We start from the raw sequence: 17,377 nt of genomic DNA, 5'->3' as shown, positions 1-17,377 counted from the left end.
CGATCCATTTTGGTCACTTGAGGTGATTCTGTTCAGTCAAGCACAAAAACTTAAATCTGCTCCACTGATTTGGACAATTAACTGGCCATCAAAAAATGTATGTCCTACTGTTTTAGGATAATGGGTTGGCAGTGGGAGGGGTATTCAGTGAGTAGTGTAAAAATTTCCATTCCATTCATTGAGAAGAGTGAAAACCCATCCCACTGCCAACTCTTAATCCCATCAGATTAACTCTTAATCCCATCAGGTCAAGTCACAATGGGTAAGGTCATGTTCCCCCCCCCACACACACATTCCAACACAGTTCTAAAACTGCTTTTTACAACACCTTCATTTATCTGGTATTTGACTATTTTGGTATTTGACTCTTTTCAGTGTGTCTTGAAATTAACTCTTGTACTGTTTTACTCAGTTCAGAGCCACAACCAACTCTGTTATACAATTACTCTGTAATTTGACTCTCTAAACTCAAAATAGAGCAAAATTAACTATTTTGGAGGAAAATACTTTTAACTCCGGAAAAATTGCTCAGTCATTTTTCCTGTGTATGCACTACAGAGCACGCATATCAACCGATCTGCTCATCAGAAATAGAAGAAATATTTACACTTACTCAAGTTGATCTGCGGCTGGATCTAGTCAAAGTAAAAAAAAAAAAGAAAGAAAAAACGCACCACTCATCATCAGTGTCACAGTTCTCAAGACTCAATTGAATTGCTGTCCTGAATCATGAATTGAATCACTGTCCTGAATCATCCAAAGCACATAAAATCTGCATGCCATCTCGCAACAAGTTTTACCTCCAAATAGCCTAAACTATGGCTGACAGATTTTATCCTGTTTATGGTGGGCGGTCCCACCATGAAATAGAGAACAATCGAAACTGAAGGAGTGAAAGCGATTATCATGCCGTTAGCATGTGAATAGTCTTTTATGAATGCATAAGTGGGCGCTCAGCACTCCGACTCCGGTGTTACAAAGTAAGGTGACTAGCTTTATGTTTCATCTAATTTAGGTAATTTAAAAACTATAATATTATTTGGCAGTGGGCACATAGGAAAGTGTAAAGGATAAAGTTTGTCAATATGTTTATCATGCTTGTATGATAAAAAAAAAAACTCGAAGAAGGTTGTGTGACAACAGTGAAGAAAGCAGAACAGCAGCTTCATTTTATCAGGCCAGACTCGGACATCAGCCCTTCACCCAGGTTGACGGAGAACTCATTGAGAGTCTTCTCACAAGCGGGATCACTGTGTAGTTTGGAAACACGATCCAGGATGAGAGGAAATCTCTTCAATGAGTCATCAAAACTGCTGAGAGAATCATTGGCTATGACATCGCCTCCATTGACGCACACTACACAGCGCTGCAGCAGAAAAGCACAGTCACAGAGCATCTTTGTTGATCATTGCCCAGCTCGCTCACTGTTCAGGTGGAAGGACCCAGGATGCAACCTGAGACACCACAGGCCACAGAGCATCACCACTCATAAGGCATGCTTCCATTGCAGCTTTTTCTAGCCACTGCCAGACAGATTGCTAAGGGCAACACTACATTCACACCATGAGCACTTAAGACCTCAAAACACTCACATACCTTACAGAGTTGATCTCCGGCTGGATTGAGTCGAAGTTAAAAAAAAAAAAGTGCACCACTCATCATCAGTGTCGCAGTTCTCAAGATTGAACTGCTGTCCTGAATCATGAACTGAATCATGAATTGATTTGCTGTCCTGAATCATCCAAAGCACATAAAATTTGCGTACCATCTCACAACAGGTTTTACCTCCAAATAGCCTAAACTATGGCTGACAGATTTTATCCTGTTTACGGTGGATGTTCCCACCACAAAAGAGAAACCAATCGAAACCGAAAGAGTGAAAGTGCTTATCATACCGTTACCATGTGAACAGTCTTTTAATTTGGCACAAAATCTTACAGAATGGAATTTTGTATTCAACTACCTCATCCCCTCTCAATCTCCGAGTCTCTGCCATACAAGACAGCTTCCCCAGTCCACTGCTTTTTTGCTTTGTGCAAAAATTCATAGTGTGTATTTTTATATTAAAAAAAAAAAGTCAAAGTCCCTCTCACGCCAGAATCTAGTCTTCCCAGGCAGTCTCCTGTCCCAGTACTAATCAACTCTTTAAGGTGTATGGGTGTGGCGCCAATCTCCGTTTCTGTAGCCCTCGACCTCTTGCCTATACAGTTAGGTTTACAGTGGGGGGCTAGTCCTCTGGTAACCACGAAAGTTTGACTTCCCCACTCACATCTGTACTGCAGTGTGCCTTGCGAGATGGTAGTAGATACCATTTTTATGATGGTCTTTGGTATGACCCGACCGCGAGTAGAACTCATGATCTCCCGGTCGAGAGGCGGACACGCTAACCTCTAGGTCAACTTGTGGTCGTATTTTTATATAGTGTGTATTTATTACTTTGTTTATGCTGCTCTTTTAATTGTCTTTCTTTGCCTGTTTTTATAAAAGCTGACTCCTGGAGATACAAGAATTTCAATGTACCTACTGTACTGTACTACAAATGACAATAAAATCTCCATTCTATTCTCCAAATAACAATCTATTTTGGCATGAAATCTGTAGGCCTCTATTAGACAGCTGAAGATCACCTTCAGACATGATAACGACACAAACCAGAAACCTAAGTCAACAAAAGGATGACTTCAAAAGATGATGAGCCCAATCAGAGTCCTATCTAAATCCTATCGAAAATCTGTGGAATGACTTGAAGAGGGATGAGTCCAGGAGATCCCCTTGCAATTTGATAGATCTGGAGCAGTTTTGCAAAGAAGAGTGGAATTAAATTGCCAAATCAAGAGGGTAGACACTAACCTCAAAGTGAGTTTTTACTTTTTTTCCTAAAGCATTTCTATTTGTTTTACACTTGAAGTGTGCTGGTTGCTGTGCCACATTAAAGGGGGAAAAATCAGATGATTTTTTTCTTGTTTTAATTTTTTTTTTATATCTCAGAAGTCTGCAATTCTAGCAGGAGTGTATAGACTTTTTATATCCACTGCATGAAAAGAGCTGTTAGACAAAGATGGTTTTAAAGACTGCACTGAGCGTGCTGCATAAGAGTCTGTTCTTCCCTCAGGTACCTGAAAATAAAGTTGGTTTTTCTCATAAAGTCTCATTCCTTAATTTTTTTAGTGGTGAAGCAAGATAGAAAATCCACCACATAGATTTACAACACATATTTCCCTAACAATTAACAATAGTGCATGGAACCAAGAGTAGATTTAGAGGTTTGATTTTAAGACACCATTATTTAACAATCACTGGAGTGTGCTCGTCTTCGTTGCAAACAGATATAGTGCAGGACTTTGTGCTATTATTAGTGTGGTAGATGGTGCATGTGAATCAAACCGTTAATGAAGCCACTATCCGAATTTTCTCACTTGTAGGTTATCCAGTCTCTTAAAGTTCACTGTACAGATCTGGCAGTTAATAAAGTTAAAGGAACTGAAGTAGAGGGAGAATCAGTTCAGTTTGTAAATCTCATTTAGCTACAGTCTTCCTGATGGTCTGGGCCTTATGATTTTACTTTCTTTTATTGTGCGCTCAATAATCTGAATGAATGTCATGGTCTAATTTAAAAGAAAAAGCTGTACACTGGCTGTGATGAATTTACATGAATTTATCATTTAGTAATTTAAGTTAAATGAAAAGTTTTTTTTTTAAATGATACGAACAAATTACAATGACTTTAAATTAAAATTACAAGAGTGCTCTGAGAGCACAATATCCCCCGCTGGCAACTATATCTATGCTATAAGTGCTTAATACACCCTCATGAAATTGTTAAAGTACAAGTTTGGTAATCAAGGGCCATAACTCTGGTAAAATGCGATTGAATGGAACGAAATTGCAATATGCGAATTACCGACGTACAACCCCAATTCCAAAAAAGTTGGGACAAAGTACAAATTGTAAATAAAAACAGAATGCAATAATTTACAAATCTCAAAAACTGATATTGTATTCACAATAGAACATAGACAACATATCAAATGTCGAAAGTGAGACATTTTGAAATTTCATGCCAAATATTGGCTCATTTGAAATTTCATGACAACAGCACATCTCAAAAAAGTTGGGACAGGGGCAATAAGAGGCTGGAAAAGTTAAAGGTACAAAAAAGGAACAGCTGGAGGACCAAATTGCAACTCATTAGGTCAATTGGCAATAAATCATTAACATGACTGGGTATAAAAAGAGCATCTTGGGGTGGCAGCGGCTCTCGGAAGTAAAGATGGGAAGAGGATCACCAATCCCCCTAATTCCACACCGACAAATAGTGGAGCAATATCAGAAAGGAGTTCGACAGTGTAAAATTGCAAAGAGTTTGAACATATCATCATCTACAGTGCATAATATTATCAAAAGATTCAGAGAATCTGGAAGAATCTCTGTGCGTAAAGATCAAGGCCTGAAAACCATACTGGGTGCCCATGATCTTCGGGCCCTTAGATGGCAATGCATCACATACAGGCATGCTTCTGTACTGGAAATCACAAAATGGGCTCTGGAATATTTCCAGAGAACATTATCTGCGAACACAATTCACCGTGCCATCCGCCGTTGCCAGCTAAAACTCTACAGTTCAAGGAAGAAGCCGTATCTAAACATGATCCAGAAGTGCAGACGTCATCTCTGGGCCAAGGCTCATTTAAAATGGACTGTGACAAAGTGGAAAACTGTTCTGTGGTCAGACGAATCAAAATTTGAAGTTCTTTATAGAAATCAGAGACGCCGTGTCATTCGGACTAAAGAGGAAAAGGACGACCCAAGTTGTTATCAGCGCTCAGTTCAGAAGCCTGCATCTCTGATGGTATGGGGTTGCATTAGTGCGTGTGGCATGGGCAGCTTACACATCTGGAAAGACACCATTGATGCGGAAAGGTATATCCAGGTTCTAGAGCAACATATGCTCCCACCCAGACGACGTCTCTTTCAGGGAAGACCTTGCATTTTCCAACATGACAATGCCAAACCACATACTGCATCAATTACAGCATCATGGCTGCGTAGAAGAAGGGTCCAGGTACTGAACTGGCCAGCCTGCAGTCCAGATCTTTCACCCATAGAAAACATTTGGCGCATCATAAAACGGAAGATACGACAAAAAAGACCTAAGACAGTTGAGCAACTAGAATCCTACATTAGACAAGAATGGGTTAACATTCCTATCGCTAAACTTGAGCAACTTGTCTCCTCAGTCCCCAGACGTTTACAGACTGTTGTAAAGAGAAAAGGGGATGTCTCACAGTGGTAAACATGGCCTTGTCCCAACTTTTTTGAGATGTGTTGTTGTCATGAAATGTAAAATCACCTAATTTTTCTCTTTAAATGATACATTTTCTCAGTTTAAACATTTGATATGTCATCTATGTTCTATTCTGAATAAAATATGGAATTTTGAAACTTCCACATCATTGCATTCCATTTTTATTTATAATTTGTACTTTGCCCCAACTTTTTTGGAATCGGGGTTGTATATCAAAGAATCCTATCAATTTTTGTGAAATTCCTCCAAAAATTGCGAGAGGAGTTGATTTCAGAAGGTGGGTACCCTTCCCAGGATGGATGGACGGACGAACGGACATCGCCATGACATAATCCCCCTTTGGGCCTTTCGGCCAGCGGGGGATAAAAATGAACAAGCAAACTATTGAATTTGAACTGACTGACATGAACAAGTTATAAGGCATTTAGATGAAACTGTACTAGGAAACTGTACTGAATTTAATCGAAAGTGTACTGGTAAACTGTACTGGTAATGTAGAATGCATGTAGATTAAATTGTAGTAGTAAATTTTGATGAATTGAAACTAGCAAGATATAACAATTTAAAGTGTACTCGAAAATTATAATGAAATTAAACTTAAGTTTACTAGCACATTATACTGATTTAAACAAAAAAATAATAATGAAATTAAAGTAACAGGTACTAGCACATTATAATACACGGAGTGCAGAATTATTAGGCAAGTTGTATTTTTGAGGATTAGTTTTATTATTGAACAACAACTATGTTCTCAATCAACCAAAAAGACTCATAAATATCAAAGCTGAATATGTATGGAAGTTAGAGTGGGGCGTTTTTAGTTTTGACCATTTTAGGAGAATATGTATGTGTTCAGGTAACTTTCACTGTGCAGAATTATTAGGCAACTTAATAAAAACCAAATATGTAGCCATTTCACTTATTTATTTTCACCAGGTACACTGATATGACAACTCCAGATTTGCAAATAAACATATCTGACATTCAAACACAAAACAAAAACAAATCAGTGACCAATATAGCCACCCTTCTTCATGAGGACACTCAAAAGCCTTCCATCCATAGATTCTGTCAATTTCTTTATCTGTTCACGACCAACATTGTGTGCAGCAGCAACCACGGCCTCCCAGACGCTGTTCAGAGAGGTGTACTGTTTTCCCTCTTTGTAGACCTCATGTTTTATAATGGACCACAGGTTCTCTATGGGGTTTAGGTCAGGTGAACAAGGGGGCCGTGTCATTATTTTTTCACCTTTCAGACCTTTACTGGCTAGCCACGCAGTGGAGTATTTGGACGCATGAGATGGAGCGTTATCCTGCATGAAAATCATGTTCTTCTTGAAAGATGCTGACTTTTTCCTATACCACTGCTTGAAGGTTTCTTCCAGGAACTGGCAGTAGGTCTGGGAGTTGAGTTTGAGTCCATCCTCAACTCGAAAAGGTCCAACAAGCTCGTCTTTGATGATACCAGCCCATAGCAGTACTCCACCTCCACCTTGCTGGCGTCTGAGTCGGAGTGGAGCTCTGTGCCCATTACTGATCCAGCCACAGGCCCATCAAGAGTCACGCTCATCTCATCAGACCACAGCACCTTAGAAAAATCAGTCTTAAGATATTTCTTGGCCCAGTCTTGACGTTTTATCTTGTGTGCCTTACTCAGTGGTGGTCGTTTTTCAGCCTTCCTTACCTTGGCCATGTCCCTCAGTATTGCACACCTTGTACTCTTTGACACTCCAGGAATGTTGCAACTCTGGAATATGGCAGAACTGGATGCTAATGGCTGCTTGTTAGCTTCACGCTTGATTTTCCGCAGATCATGTGCAGTTATTTTGCGCCTTTTTTTTCCCCGCACACTTCTTTCGACCCTGTTGACTATTTGCAATGAAACGCTTGATTGTTCGGTGATCACGTTTCAACATCTTCGCAATTTCAAGAGTGCTGCATCCGTCTGCAAGACATCTCACAATTTTAGACTTTTCAAAGTCTGTCAGATCTCTCTTCTGACCCGTTTTGCCAGAGGAAAAGAGGTTGCCTAATAATTATGCACACCTGATATAGGGTGTTGATGTCATTAGACCACACCCCCTCTCATTACACAGATGCACAGCACCTGATATACTTAATTGGTAGTAGGCTTTCAAGCCTAAACAGCTTGGAGTGGGACAACATGCATTAAAAGGATGTTGTGGTCAAAATACTCACTTGCCTAATAATTCTGCACTTAGTGTAAAATTAAACTAAAGTATACTAGCACAATTTAATGAAATGAAGCCAGAGTACTAGCAAATTATAATGAAAGTAAATGAGTGCACTCGCATATTATAATGAAATTAAACTAGTCCATCCATCCATTATCTATAGCCGCTTATCCTGTGCAAGGTCGCAGGCAAGCTGGAGCCTATCCCAGCTGACTATGGGTGAGAGGCGGGGTACACCCTGGACAAGTCGTGAGGTCAGCACAGGGCTGATACATAGGTGGTGTTTACATTAGACCGTATCAGCGGATCATCAGATTAACGTTTTTAAAACGATTCGCGTGCACACAGCAACGCCAATACACGATTCGCGTGCACACAGCAACGCCAATACACGGATACGCTTAGCTCCGCAGGCATCCTGCGCTCCAAATCACTCCGCCCTGAACAGCGAGTGCCCTCTGGAGGGTGCGCACTCCGGCCCTGCGCAGCTCACAGAGCGCGCGAGTGAAGTGCACGAGCAGTGATTCGGGACAAATAGCAGGAAGTGAAAGTCTGCGCCGTTTTTCAGCAGTCGCGTCACATGACCAACGTGGCATGACCAATGCCAGCGAATCAGGAAGGTGGATGTCACAGTGATGTTGTCCAATGACGACGCCAGCACGTGGCATGACCAACGCCAGCGAATCAGGAAGGTGGATGTCACAGTGACGTTGTCCAATGACGACGTCAGCTAGAGCTCAGCACAGCGTATCCTCGTTTCTCAATGTTTACACAACACCGGATCAGATACGTAATGGATTGAATATGTGGGCCCTGGCGGATTCAAGTTGTTCCGCCTGTGGAGTCGTTTCCCGGCATTTTAATGTGAACGGACAGTGCATCCGCGACGAAAACGAGACGGATACGGTCTAATGTAAACACCACCATAGACACAAACAACCATTCACACTCATTCACACCTACGGTCAATTTAGAGCCACCAATTAGCCTAACCTGCATGTCTTTGGGGGAAACTGGAGTTCCCGGAGGAAACCCATGCAGACAAAGGGAGAACATGCAAACTCCACACAGAAAGGCCCTCGTCGGCCACTGGGCTCGAACCCAGAACCTTCTTGCTGTGAGGTGACAGTGCTAACCACTACACCACTGTGCCACCTGAAATAAAACTAGTGTGCTAGCAAATTATAATAAAATTTAACTAAATTGCACTTGCACATTATAATAAACTAAAGCGTACTTGCACACTGTCATTAAACTAAAGTGTACTTACACATTATAATAACTTTAAACTAAAGTGTATTTGCACATTATAATAAATTTAAACTAAAGTGTACTTGCACATTATAATAAAATTAAAGTGTACTTGCACACTGTAATAAAATTAAAGGAACAGTCCACTGTACTTCCATAATGAAATATGCTCTTATCTGAATTGAGACGAGCTGCTCCGTACCTCTCCGAGCTTTGCGCGACCTCCCAGTCAGTCAGACGCGCTGTCACTCCTGTTAGCAATGTAGCTAGGCTCAGTATGGCCAATGGTATTTTTTGGGGCTGTAGTTAGATGCGACCAAACTCTTCCACGTTTTTCCTGTTTACATAGGTTTATATGACCAGTGATATGAAACAAGTTCAGTTACACAAATTGAAATGTAGCAATTTTCTATGCTATGGAAAGTCCGCACTATAATGACAGGCGTACGAACACCTTCTGCGCGCTTCGACAGCGCATTGATACGGAGCTCAGATATCAATGCGCTGCCGAAGCGCGCAGAAGGTGTTAGTACGCCTGTCATTATAGTGCGGACTTTCCATAGCATAGAAAATTGCTACATTTCAATTTGTGTAACTGAACTTGTTTCATATCACTGGTCATATAAACCTATGTAAACAGGAAAAACGTGGAAGAGTTTGGTCGCATCTAACTACAGCCCCAAAAAATACCATTGGCCATACTGAGCCTAGCTACATTGCTAACAGGAGTGACAGCGCGTCTGACTGACTGGGAGGTCGCGCAAAGCTCGGAGAGGTACGGAGCAGCTCGTCTCAATTCAGATAAGAGCATATTTCATTATGGAAGTACAGTGGACTGTTCCTTTAAACTAAAGTGTACTTGCACATTATAATAAAATTAAAGTGTACTTGCACACTAATAAAATTAAACTAAATTGTACTTGCACATTATAATAAAATTAAACTAAAGTGTACTTGCACACACTAATAAAATTAAACTAAATTGTACTTGCACATTATAATAAAATTAAACTAAAGTGTACTTGCACACACTAATAAAATTAAACTAAATTGTACTTGCACATTATAATAAATTTAAACTAAAGTATACTTGCACATTATAATAAATTAATCTAAAGTGTACTGATTGATACATCTCATCTCATCTCATTATCTCTAGCCGCTTTATCCTTCTACAGGGTCGCAGGCAAGCTGGAGCCTATCCCAGCTGACTACGGGCGAAAGGCGGGGTACACCCTGGACAAGTCGCCAGGTCATCACAGGGCTGACACATAGACACAGACAACCATTCACACTCACATTCACACCTACGGTCAATTTAGAGTCACCAGTTAACCTAACCTGCATGTCTTTGGACTGTGGGGGAAACCGGAGCACCCGGAGGAAACCCACGCGGACACGGGGAGAACATGCAAACTCCACACAGAAAGGCCCTCGCCGGCCCCGGGGCTCGAACCCAGGACCTTCTTGCTGTGAGGCGACAGCGCTAACCACTACACCACCGTGCCGCCCCTGATTGATACATTTACATTTAAATTTAAACCAACCTGTACAAGTGAATTATACTGAATTTAAATAAATTAATTATAAAATTAATTAAAATAAAACTGCAATCAAATCAAACTAAAGTGAACAAGCAAACTGTACTGACACTAACAGTCACTGATAAAAAGATAATTAATTTATTGAATAGAATTTATTAAATTATTTACGTATCGTGCAGTTACATCATAGAGGTTATTTCTCATGGAGTGTACGGACAATTACAGGCAGCACGGTGGGGTAGTGCCACTGTTGCCTTACAGCAAGAAGGTTCTGGGTTCGAGCCCAGCGGCCAACAAGGGCCTTTGTGTGTGGAGTTTCCATGTTCTCCCCGTGTCTGCGTGGGTTTCCTCCAGGTGCTCCGGAGTCCCCCAAAGACATGCAGGTTAGCAATTTGTGACAAACACATTGGTGGCTCTAAATTGACCGTAGGTGTGAATATGAGTGTGAATGGTTGTTTGTCTCTATGTGTCAAGCCCTTTGATGACCTGGCGACTTGTCCAGGGTGAACCCCGCCTCTGGCCCATAGTCAGTTAGGAAAGGCTCCAGCTTGCCTGCGACCCTGCACAAGATAAGCAGCTACAGATAATGGATGGATACTTACCATTACTGAATAATGATTTTGCACTGTTAAATTATTTATCTACTGCATCAACCATTTCCAGACTTACAGGAACTTGCACTTCAAGTCTTAGCAAACTGGGTTTATATGTAGTCCATGTACCTCAGATAGGTTCATTTTCATTTTTATTGTGTTTTGCTTTTTGTAGTATCCATCCATCCATCCATCCATCCATCCATCCATCCATCCATCCATCCATCAATGTAAACAAAGGGTTTTACTATCCAATTTTGAATTTAAAGTAAAACAGTTCTAAAATAAATTACAATGTATATAAACTGAAGTATACCAGCAAATTGTGAGAAACTGAGATTTTTCATCAGGCAGCCTGGGGTGAGCATTTTCACATGAATGGAAGCCCTGGATGGAGTGCTTTGGTGAATGGGAGCATTTCAAATCAAGTCACCCAGTTTAATCTTGCAAATTCAATAAGCGCAGTGATGTGTTCAGGCAGAATTTAGTGCTGCTTTTGACATGCACGAGACCATCTATGGACATGCGCGCGCACACACTTTCCTTCAGCCAGCTTTGCCTTAACTGCTGCACATTTTTGTAATTTTCTGCATTCTGCCTAGTGCACACTTAAGTAAAAACACTCAACCATTTAGCTCAGTAAAGCTCATCAAGCCAACAATCACCACAACTACTCCGCATCACACTAGTTCCTAGAAAAATCACTGCACTAACATTTTCACAGAAATTGACTGACTAAGGCTACATCCACACGACAACGGCAACGAGATGTTATTTTAAAAAAAATATCGCGTCCAAATGGGCAACGATCAGTAAAATATCAGGTCCATATGGCAACGCAACGCTTGCTGAAAACGATGCAATACACATGCCACACCTCTAGGGGCGCTGTAAGACGGTCCCATCAGAGACACCAGAACAATAGAAGAAGTAAGGACGCATGCGCATAAACTATTATGCGCGAGACTTCATATTAGCCACAAAGTCAGAAAAATCTGTTCGTAAAATTACATTATAATGACCAAATACAATGAAAAGTATTTTTCCAGTCTCACCTGTGAAAGGTAATCCCATGTGATCTCGTTTGGACGGTAAACCTGTTGGTACAGTTAAACGCAGCGCATGAATGAGGCATCTTTATTCTCCGCTTTGACCTATCCAATATGGGGGCGAGGATGACGTATGATTCTACGCGGAAGGCGGCGTCTTTAATGGTCCGGAATAAATTGAATGCTACACGTTGATGGATTAATTTGATCTTCTACGCCCTTTTTGAGGAATGTATTGTAGGACTTAAACCAATGTCTGAAGAGGTGAGATCGCTCCTTTTTTTCCCTATTTTTGCTGGCGGGATTGACTCTGCCCTAAGGGCTATTCTCTCTCTCTCTCTCTCTCTCTCTCTCTGCACCATTACACAATAAATATTCATAGTGAAAATATTTTGTAAGCGCGTTTCATGAACCAAGTTATAGGATTTGTTGACAACTCGCATCGAGTTCGTTACACTTCTACCCGGCGTGAAGCACTCACAGTCATGTGGTTGTGACGTCATCATAAACAAATCCGTTCTACTCATCCAGACGACTTCACAACGGCAAAATTGCCAGATCTTTCCACTCTGGAACCCGTTCTCAAAAGATTGCGTTTTGGGGCACCCAAAACGCTGGTGCCGTGTGGACGCCAGGCCGAAACGATAAACAATTGTATCGGAGTCACCTGAATCCGTTGCCGTGTGGACAGGGCCTAAGAAAGCCCTACATTTCAGTGACGGTCAGTAATAACAAAAAGCTAATGGCACGATCTGTGATTCTGAGAAAATGGCTGCTTCTTCCGGTCACCAAAAACATACAGCATGGAGCTAAATTAACTATAAACATTAATCACTTTTTTTTAAATATACGGTTTAATCTATGTTTTTGTATCCCAGCAAACTCTCCTTTCTGTTGGTATTTTCTGTAATCTAGGTCTTTTACTGTAGAACTCTTAAGCAAGAAAACCCTTCTTCAACACCTACTGTAGAAATATGCTCTTCTGCACATCTTGCTCAACATCCTAGATGGTTCTGTTTGGAGTAGACAATATTTCAAGACATGATACATGAAAATATGTAAAAGAAAAGCAGCTGATCCCAGAGTTTGTAATTTTTTTTTTATAGAATGTGTATATACATATACTGATCAGACATCAAACATTAAAAGCACCTTCCTTATATTGTGTAGGTCATTGCTATGAAGGGGTGTACTTGGTCTGCAACAACGTTTAGGTAGGTTTTACATGTCAAAGATCCATATGAATGCCAGGACCCAAGCTTCCCAGCAGAATGTTGCCCAGAGCCTCACACTGCCTCTGCCAGCTTGCCTTCTTCCCATAGTGCATCCTGTTGTCAACTCTTCCCCAGGCAAGCAATGTAGATGCACCCAGCTATCCGCATCATGTAAAAGAAAACATCATTCATCAGACCACCTTTTTCCAGTGCCCCATAGTCCCGTTCTGATGCTCACGTGAGCATTCTAGGCACTTTTGGCAGTGGACTGAGGTCAGCATGGGTACTGGTCTGCAGCAACACAGCCTCATATGCAGCCAGCTGCCATGCACCATTTTATGACACCTTTATATTACAGCCAGCATTATCTTTCTCAGCATGTGCATCAATAAGCCATAGGCGCCCATGACCTTGTCACTGATTCACTGGCTGTCTTTCCTTAGACCACTTTTGGCAGGTACTAACCACTGTATACCGTGAGTTGGCCTAGTGGTTAGCGTGTCCGCCTCTCGATTGGGAGATCATGAGTTCTACTCACAGTTGGGTCATACCAAAGACCATCATAAAAATGGTACCTACTGCAGTCTGACAAGGCACGCTGCAATACAGATGTGAGTGGGGAGTCAAACTCTCGCGGTTACCAGAGGACTAACCCCCCACTGTAACTCTAGCTACGTAGTAGACGAGAGGCCGAGGGCTATGGAAACGGAGATCGGCGCCGCCCTATGCGCCACATGGCATGGGAAGGACTTTGATTTGAACCACTGTATACCAGGAACACCCCACAAGATGTGCCAGTTTGGAGATGCTCCGATCCAGTCATCTAGCTATCTGTTGCTCAGATCCTTACGCTAACCCATTTTTCCTGCTTCCAACACATCAACTTTGAGAAGTGACTATTCACTTGCTGCCTAATATACATTTATTGTTATGGCTAATCAGTGTGTGTGTATACAGCTATGGTAAAAGAGACTTAACTTTTCATGGTGTATTTTATATATATATATATATATATATATATATATATATATATATATATATATATATATACACAACCCTGATTCCAAAAAAGTTGGGACAAAGTACAAATTGTAAATAAAAACGGAATGCAATGATGTGGAAGTTTAAAAATTCCATATTTTATTCAGAATAGAACATAGATGACATATCAAATGTTTAAACTGAGAAAATGTATCATTTAAAGAGAAAAATTAGGTGATTTTAAATTTCATGACAGCAACACATCTCAAAAAAGTTGGGACAAGGCCATGTTTACCACTGTGAGACATCCCCTTTTCTCTTTACAACAGTCTGTAAACGTCTGGGGACTGAAGAGACAAGTTGCTCAAGTTTAGGGAGAGGAATGTTAACCCATTCTTGTCTAATGTAGGATTCTAGTTGCTCAACTGTCTTAGGTCTTTTTTGTCGTATCTTCCATTTTACGATGCGCCAAATGTTTTCTATGGGTGAAAGATCTGGACTGCAGGCTGGACAGTTCAGTACCCCGACCCTTCTTCTACGCAGCCATGATGCTGTAATTGATGCAGTATGTAGTTTGGCATTGTCATGTTGGAAAATGCAAGGGCTTCCCTGAAAGAGACGTCGTCTGGATGGGAGCATATGTTGCTCTAGAACCTGGACATACCTTTCAGCATTGATGGTGTCTTTCCAGATGTGTAAGCTGCCCATGCCACACGCACTAATGCAACCCCATACCATCAGAGATGCAGGCTTCTGAACTGAGCGCTGATAACAACTTGGGTCGTCCTTCTCCTCTTTAGTCCGAATGACACGGCGTCCCTGATTTCCATAAAGAACTTCAAATTTTGATTCGTCTGACCATAGAACAGTTTTCCACTTTGCCACAGTCCATTTTAAATGAGCCTTGGCCCAGAGAAGACGTCTGCACTTCTGGATCATGTTTAGATACGGCTTCTTCTTTGAACTATACAGTTTTAGCTGGCAATGGCAGATGGCACAGTGAATTGTGTTCACAGATAATGTTCTCTGGAAATATTCCAGAGCCCATTTTGTCATTTCCAATACAGAAGCATGCCTGTATGTGATGCAGTGCCGTCTAAGGGCCCGAAGGTCACGGGCACCCAGTATGGTTTTCCGGCCTTGACCCTTACGCACAGAGATTCTTCCAGATTCTCTGAATCTTTTGATGATATTATGCACTGTAGATGATATGTTCAAACTCTTTGCAATTTTACACTGTCGAACTCCTTTCTGATACTGCTCCACTATTTGTGGGCGCAGAATTAGGGGGATTGGTGATCCTCTTCCCATCTTTACTTCCGAGAGCCGCTGCCACCCCAAGATGCTCTTTTTATACCCAGTCATGTTAATGATTTATTGCCAACTGACCTAATGAGTTGCAATTTGGTCCTCCAGCTGTTCCTTTTTTGTACCTTTAACTTTTCCAGCCTCTTATTGCCCCTGTCCCAACTTTTTTGAGATGTGTTGTTGTCATGAAATTTCAAATGAGCCAATATTTGGCATGAAATTTCAAAATGTCTCACTTTCGACATTTGATATGTTGTCTATGTTCTATTGTGAATACAATATCAGTTTTTGGGATTTGTAAATTATTGCATTCCATTTTTTTTTACAATTTGTACTTTGTCCCAACTTTTTGGGAATCGGGGTTGTATATATATATATATATATATATATATATATATATATATATATATATATACACACACACACACACACACACACACACACACACACACACACACAGAGAGAGAGAGGATGTTACATGGTGGCACGAAGATATGAAGTTTATCTTTGAGTGGTGAAAATTCACTGTGCTCACTCATGAAATATTTTCAACACAAGAAGATAAACTTCATATCTTTGCACCACCGTGTAACAATCACATAGACACAGCCACAAAATAAATACGTAAGTTAATAAAAAGAATTTTAATTTTGAACCGGTTCATCATTTTGACAACGCACGTCTAGTCAGTGGGAAAAACACTGGGAGTGACGTCATCAGAGTGAAATATCAGGAATTATTATACATACAGGGCACTTTTTCCATGGAATAAAAACATGTATTTTATTCCCTTCTAGCGGGTTTAATGATGGCATACAATACTGTTATCATATCGCTTATCCTGCATGAATTACACCACACTCTTCCTAATGGAGAATGAGCATGCAATATTGTTATAATATTGTTGTCAAGACAACATGACATCACACATCGGAGCTCATGCGAAGATCAATGACAACTTTTCAGCTGCATATGCACATAATCATTTGTTTGTCGCCCAGGAAAGAGAGAAGATGGAGTTAATTCAGTGCTCGGATTAAGCACAAAATAAATAAACTGAAAACTGAAACTAAAGATGTGCTGAACAGCTGAAAGGCTACCAAAACTTCACTGGATATTCTTCATGCATATTTACAAGAGAAAAACAGACCAATGGACATTGAAAAACTGGAAAAGAGAGCAATCGCGGAAATATTGTCAAAGTTCTACTTGGAGGTGAGGAAAAGTGACGGAGACTTTTACAAGAGGACTTCACTTGTGGACTTCACTCAGCAAAGCCGTTTTGTTTGGAACAACTGCAATGTAATAATTAACTACTACCAAAAGTAACTGAACTTGAACGGTCAACCTGTTTATAGCTTGTATATAAGTTGGGTTTGTTGTTCAGGCTTTTTGGACTTGTACCATTTTTATTGTTAAAACTTTGACTTTGTACATTGGATTGACAGAACATTGAATTGCAGTCGATCAGAATCAGCATTCAGTATTGGTAAGTTACCCCCCTGTTCTTAACTTTTTGCAAAATCTATAAGTGTTCCATCAAATGTGTATGTATAATAATAACAATAATAATATTGGCTGGCTTTTTTCATGGTATATCAGATATATTCCATTCAGCTACTCGTCTTTGACTTGTTCAATATCGTGCTAGCTGAATGGAATATATCTGATATACCACTCAAAGCCAACCAAAATTATTTAATTATGTCACTCAGGTCTGCGATGTGCTTCATATGAAAAATACGAGCTTTTCAACATGAGAAGATAAACTTCATATCTTCAAGCCAACATGTGATGTTCTTTTTATTACATAGACACATTCACAAAAAAAAAAAGTACGTAAATTTATCAAAACTACACATTTCCTCACAAGTAAGGGTATTGAAAAATGTGTCACTCGATGTCCCGGATGTAGTTCGTATGAAAAATATGAGT

At 40.5% G+C, this 17,377-nt stretch overlaps 1 protein-coding gene across 2 annotated transcripts in view; it reads right to left on the bottom strand.

Annotated features, from left to right (window-relative positions):
- The window catches only part of nbas (NBAS subunit of NRZ tethering complex), a 547,303-nt gene that overhangs the window by 62,475 nt on the left and 467,451 nt on the right, over positions 1–17,377 (bottom strand). The window contains exon 50 of one of the 2 annotated variants that reach the window (XM_060914124.1): positions 13,130–13,311. The exons of the other annotated variant lie outside the window; for it this stretch is intronic. Within the exon in view, the coding sequence (XP_060770107.1) occupies positions 13,161–13,311 (151 nt within the window). The 3' untranslated portion in view covers positions 13,130–13,160. Of the gene's footprint in view, positions 1–13,129; positions 13,312–17,377 lie in introns of those variants that run through there. 2 annotated transcript variants of the gene reach the window in all.

This window comes from Neoarius graeffei, chromosome 2, assembly GCF_027579695.1.
Source record: "Neoarius graeffei isolate fNeoGra1 chromosome 2, fNeoGra1.pri, whole genome shotgun sequence".
Lineage (NCBI taxonomy): Eukaryota > Metazoa > Chordata > Actinopteri > Siluriformes > Ariidae > Neoarius > Neoarius graeffei.
This window is presented reverse-complemented; position numbering and strand designations above follow the sequence as displayed.